This window comes from Arachis ipaensis, chromosome B08 (assembly GCF_000816755.2).
Source record: "Arachis ipaensis cultivar K30076 chromosome B08, Araip1.1, whole genome shotgun sequence".
Lineage (NCBI taxonomy): Eukaryota > Viridiplantae > Streptophyta > Magnoliopsida > Fabales > Fabaceae > Arachis > Arachis ipaensis.
Window position 1 is genome coordinate 102815570 of NC_029792.2, and position 6032 is coordinate 102821601.

General features: G+C 35.8%; 1 protein-coding gene across 1 annotated transcript; it reads left to right on the forward strand.

Annotated features, from left to right (window-relative positions):
- On the forward strand, positions 1474-3944 carry LOC110265669. The gene is made up of 5 exons (XM_021108800.1): positions 1474-2060; positions 2182-2239; positions 3329-3414; positions 3610-3700; positions 3786-3944. The coding sequence occupies exons 1-5, from the start codon at positions 1869-1871 to the stop codon at positions 3797-3799; spliced, it is 441 nt and encodes a 146-aa protein (XP_020964459.1). The 5' UTR covers positions 1474-1868; the 3' UTR covers positions 3800-3944.

Sequence of the window (6032 nt, forward strand, 5' to 3'; positions counted from 1 at the left end):
ACCATAAAATGGCATTTTTTTCAGTTTAAAATGATGTTTGTTTCTTGGCACCGCTTCAAGACTAAGGAAAGATGTCTCAGGCAAGAATCAAATGAATTACCAAATACAGAAAAATCATCCATAAATACCTCAATAAATTTTTCAACCATGTTAGAAACTATGGAAAGCATACACCTTTAAAAAGTTGTTGGGGCATTGCACAATCCAAACGGCATCCTCCGGTAAGCAAATACACCAAAAGAACAAATGAATGTCGTCTTCTTCTGATCTTGAGGGTCCACTGCAATCTAATTATATCCAGAATAATCATCTAGAAAATAATAAAATGCATGTCCAACTAACCTCTCAAGCATCTGATCAATAAAAGGTAAGGGGAAGTGGTCCTTCCTAGTTGCAATGTTGAGTCTCCTGTAATCAATGCAGATATGCCACCCGGTGACGATTCGTGTAGGAATCAGCTTATTCTTCTCATTATTGACCACTGTCATGCCTCCCTTCTGGGGAACAACTTGCACGGGACTCACCCATAGACTGTCAGAAATTGGATAAATTATCCTAGCTTCCCAAAACTTCATAACCTCTTTCTGAACTACCTCTTTCATAGTTGGATTTAGCCGCCTTTGTGGTTGCACTACGGGTTTAACATCCTCCTTAAGTAAAATCTTGTGCATAAACATATCCGGATTTATCCCTTTAAAGTTACCAATGGTCCACCTAAGAGCTGATTTGTGGCTTCTAAGCACTTGTATCAACGCCTCCTCTCCTTAGTATGCATGTTTGGTTCCCCTTTTTGTGGTGGTGAATCAGCAATCTCTAGCAAACCATCCTCTGAAGGAGGTTCCAAAACACTATCAAGCTCTACTGCTTCAAAGACCTCTTGAATCAATGGCTCAATTAAATCAATTCTCATACATCCCTCAAAATCACTAGGATGTTGCAAGGCCTCAAGCACATTAAGAACAACCTCTTCATCATTGACTCACTACAACAAATATGGGCTTTAGCAACGCCATATTTTGCAATGCCTTAAAACCGTTTTCTTAGATAGTTTTAGACAACGGTTTTTTATAGTGTTACTGTTCAATTCAATTTTTCATTATTTTATAGCAACAAACTAAAACTGTTCTCTTTGACTATTTTAAAGAACGGTTTTATAACCGTTACCATGATTTAGTTTTAAGCAACGGTTTTTTATTGTTGTTTGAATAATTGTACAACAGAAACGCATAAAAACCGTTGCCAAAATGCTACACTTTAAAACCGTTCTATGACAACGGTTTTACAGTGTTGCTGTTGAAGTCCAATTTTTCATTACGTTATAGCAATAAAATAAAACTATTCTCTTTGACTATTTTAAAGAACGGTTTTATAACCATTACAATAATTTTTTATCAAACAATAATTTTTTAATATTATTTAAATAATTATACAAATTTAAATAATTTTTTCTAAAAAATTTATTTTATCCTTATACCTTTACAAAACCCTAATTTTTAAATCAGAAACCTAACCCAACACTAATTACACTCGCGTGAATACAGAGAGAGGAAACGAAAGAAAGAAAGGAAAAGAGAGAAGTGGGGGCTCGGAGAAGAAGGAGAGGGAAGAAAGAAGGGATGACACCGCCTAGGATCGCCATCATCGTTGTCGCCGGGAGAGAGGGAAGAGCTGCGTCCGAGACAGGGAGAACCAGAGGGACCATCGCCGCCATCATCGTGCGTCGCCATTGAGCACACGGACGAAAGGGAGACACGAGCAGTGAGCGAGAGGAAGCTTCGTCCTCGTCGTCGTCGCTGAAAGTGCACCGTCGATTAGGGCAAGACGAAGAGGAATGCGAACGACCAGAGAAAAGGGAAGAAGAAGAACGCATGGTGGTGGGTGTTTTCCTTGCCGTCACCGTCGTAGTTATTGAAGCTCACCGTCGCCGCCGTGAGAGATGCTCCTTGCTGGCGCTACTACTGGGGGTTTGGATAGAATGGCCCCGTTCTGCCTCTGCCTCTGGGTTCTACAAGTTGCTGGAGTCCTCTGCCGCTGGGAACCAACACTGGAGCTGCCCTAAGGTAAACTAACCCCTTCAGTAATTTTAGTTTGGTAAACAAATTTCCAAATGAACTTTCAATCATTGCTTTTGCTGTTTAATATTCGAACCTCTTCTAAAGCAAAGGTTGTTACGTTATGCAGCTAGTGCTTTGCTCTTTACTGAAAAGGGTGTTGATCCATTCGTTGTTTTATAGAATCGGTAAGCACTGAAAAAAATTTTTTACTTAGGAATGCCCTGTTTGTTTATATGGACTTCAATTCTGAATGTAAATTTGCAACATACATACTTTGGTTTTGGGACATCTGTAAAATAACTCAGTAAATTTGTTAAGATTCTATAGAGTTCCTTTAAAAGAAAAGCTTGCAGTTTGAGGGACTATAGCTAACTCTTGCAAACCATGAAAGAGAAGGGGACTCAACAGACAAAGGAAGGAGACCAAAAACTTGCTGATGGTGGAACCATACTTATAGTGTTCATTAGACTGTGAACTAAAAGCTAATAGCATATAACTCGCACAAATAATATCATTTTGGATGTGTTTTAAGCTAATCATGTTTACCTTTATTTATTTGAATCTAGTTTTACTAATGCAAGTAAAATTATTGGATAGATTCATAACAAACAATAATGAGTTCTATCTAGAAAAATAGAATTAAAGAAGAAAAAAACTATGAAATTGATATATAAGTTTTTTTTTTGAGAGGACTGAATCAGGAATATATCTTAACATTTTTGGATATTTATAGCATAATTCTTCTACATGGACCCCTTGGGACTGGAAAGACTTCGTTATGTAAAGCATTAGCTCAGAAATTATCGATTCAATTTAATTCAAGGTGCACTAACAACACTGTTAAAATTTTAATACAACATTTTCCAATGAGACAAGTAAATAAATGAACAAAAACTCACCAGTTTAATTTTTTACTCAGATTCTCACAGTGCCAGCTTATTGAAGTGAATGCACATTCTTTATTTAGTAAATGGTTTTCTGAAAATGGAAAGCTGGTATGCATGTACAATAGTTATTAGAAGTATCAATGCTTTGTGGTTGATGAATTCCTAATTTGTTATCACTTCAGAGGTTATTAATAGATGAACTGTTATTATGTGTATTGTTGCAGTGAATGCACAATTGTGTTTTCTTGTTGTTTAGGTTGCAAAACTTTTCCAAAAGATTCAAGAAATGGTAAAGAAGAAAGCAATCTAGTATTTGTTTTGATTGGTGAGACAGCACAAATTTTAACTTATTGCTATATGCTTGTCATGTATCCGCTTTGGGTTAAGTGTGTCGTCATACAGATGAAGTCGAAAGCCTTGCTGCGGCCAGGAAAGCTGCTATATCCGGTTCAAATCCTTCAGATTCTATTCAGGTATACCAATCTCTCTGGTCCTTCCTGCAGGAAAATACCCCTTTTCTTCCTCACTATTCTTTTTTTTCTTTCTTTCTTTTTTTGAATAGTGTGTGAGAATGTTAAATATCATTAAAAAAAATGCAACCCAGAGATGTTGGATTTTCTTGGGTATTTGTGTAGTGTGTTAGTAATCCTTAAATATGAATATTTCAGGTTGTAAATGCATTACTAACTCAGATTGACAAGTTAAAATCATCTCCAAATGTGATAATCCTAACCACATCCAACATAACTACTGCTATTGGTAAGCCTAAATCAAACTTCCATTCCTTCAATTATTAGCATTAGGCTTAACATTATATTTAATTTGCTAATTTTTTTGTTCACAGGAAAATCTTTATGAAGAAGAGAAAGAACTTAATCACACAAATTGTGAAGATCAAATACTAGAGAGTAAAAATCACCAATTTGTGAAGATGATGAAGAATCTATTTGCTATTGTAATATATCAATCTCTTTTCTTTATGATTAGATATGGTTATGACTTAGACTCTTATTATGTAATTTTAAAGTATCTTAGTTTATTTGACTTCTAAAATCTCTTTTATAGGTCACAAATATGTATGAATGTTATAGAATATTTTAAAAATCAAATTTGATGGTAAATATTCAATTAGTTTTCTTTAGTAATTTGATTCAAATAATTAAGGTTATTTATTGACTCTAAATTAAAAAAATAGTTGGAATATTAATTTTAATGCAACATGAGAAAATTATTGTAAATAAAAAAATATATAACTACAAAAAACCGTTGTCAAAAGTCATAAAAGGAATGGTTTTAAAACTGTTTCCAAAAAACGACACCAATGGTAACAATTTAAAACCGTTATCTTAGATGACTATTAAATGGCAATGGTATTAAAACCGTTGCCAAAAAATGACACCAACGGTAACGCTTTAAAACCGTTGGCTTTGTGAATAATAAAACTACAATAGTTTAAAACCGTTGCCTATTCAGTTATGGTTTTAAACCATTGGATCATGAAATAGAATGGTTTAAAATCGTTCCTTATCGAGTAACGGTTCGAAACCATTGTTTAAAATTTTCTTTCAAAACCGTTGTCTATACCAGTAACTTTGGCAATGATTTTTTTGTTACCGTTGCCTTAGGTAAAAAACCGTTGCCTTTGAGCATTGGCAATGGCCACATATACCACAGGTCAAAAACCGTTACCAAAGCGTTGCCAAAAGTTTTGGGAACGGTTTTTCAATCTATCTCAGAGTCAAGTCACCATTTTACACATCAATAAGGGCTCTCCCTGTAGCTGGAAAGGTCTTCCCAAAATAGTGAAGGCATTCACATCTTGTTCGATATCCAGTATTAGAAAATCAATAGAAAAACTAAAGGTCCTACTTTCACTAGTAAATTCTCAACAACTCCAAGAGAAAATTTAATTGAACAATCGGCAAGTTGAAGAGATATTCTAGTGGGTTTCACCTCATCAATTTGGAGCTTTCTCATAAAAGAAAGTGGCATGAGATTAATGCTTGCTCCAAGATCACATAATGCCCTTTGAATAGTAATATCTTCAATGGTTCAAGGAATTAAAAAGCTTCCCGGATCTTGCATCTTCTCAGGGAGATATCCTGCTGGATAATTGCACTGCATTCTTTGGTGAGCACCACGGTTTCGCTCTCTTTCCAATTCCTCTTGTTGGTCAACAATTCCTTCATGAATTTAGCATAGAGAGGCATTTGCTTCAAAGTCTCTGTAAAAGGAATATTGATCTACAGCTTCCTGAAGACTTCTAGGAATCTTGAAAATTACTTGTCTTTGGATGCCTTTTGAAGCCTTTGAGGATATAAAATTTTTAGCTTGTACTTAGGTACTAGAGACTAAACTTTGTATTGTTTAACATCAACCAGAAAAGGGTTGTTCGGGTGCCTCTCAGGGGCATGCTCCACCTTGTCCTGAGCCTCATCCGGAGCTTCTTTTTCAACCGGCTCCTCACTAACCTATGCTTCTGTACCTGCTACCCTACCACTTCTCAGATGTATGGCCTTACACTCTTCCCTTGGTTCGGGAACTGTATCACTGGAGAAGGTGTGACGAGGCCTCTTAGCTACATGCTTACTTAACTGACCCATTTGAACCTCCAAGTTTCTAATTGAAGCTCTAGTTTCCTGCATGAAACTATTAGTTTCTTGGAGAGTTCTGCAACTAAAGATTCCAAGTCATAAGGTTTATGAGAAAGAGGGGGTGCATGGTATTGTTGAGAGGACTGAAATTGACGGTTGTTGTTGTTGAAATTATTCTAATTGAAATTACCCTAAGGAGAGTTGTTATTGTTGAAATTTGGTTGTCTCTTTGGTTGATTTCTCCATCCAAAATTTGGGTGATTCATCTATCTCGGATTTTATGTCTTGGAAAAAGGGTAATTATTGGGACTCTAGAGGAATTCCCCATGTAATTAACCTATTCAGAGGAAAATTGACCATAATCAAAATTCTCACCTTGAGAAAATCTACCACTCATGTCATAAGAAACATCTTGGGTATTAATAGCTGAAACTTATAATCCACCCAAGTGTTGGCTAATGGCATTTATCTGTTGAGATATGGCTTTATTTTGAGCA

Bases quoted from the DNA above. Each gene is read 5' to 3' on its own strand.
- LOC110265669 (XM_021108800.1), top strand. From the start codon at position 1,869: ATGGTGGTGGGTGTTTTCCTTGCCGTCACCGTCGTAGTTATTGAAGCT. The intron at 2,061-2,181 runs GTAAACTAACCC...TACGTTATGCAG, and splicing joins AACACTGGAGCTGCCCTAAG to CTAGTGCTTTGCTCTTTACT. The intron at 2,240-3,328 runs GTAAGCACTGAA...CTTTGGGTTAAG, and splicing joins TTCGTTGTTTTATAGAATCG to TGTGTCGTCATACAGATGAA.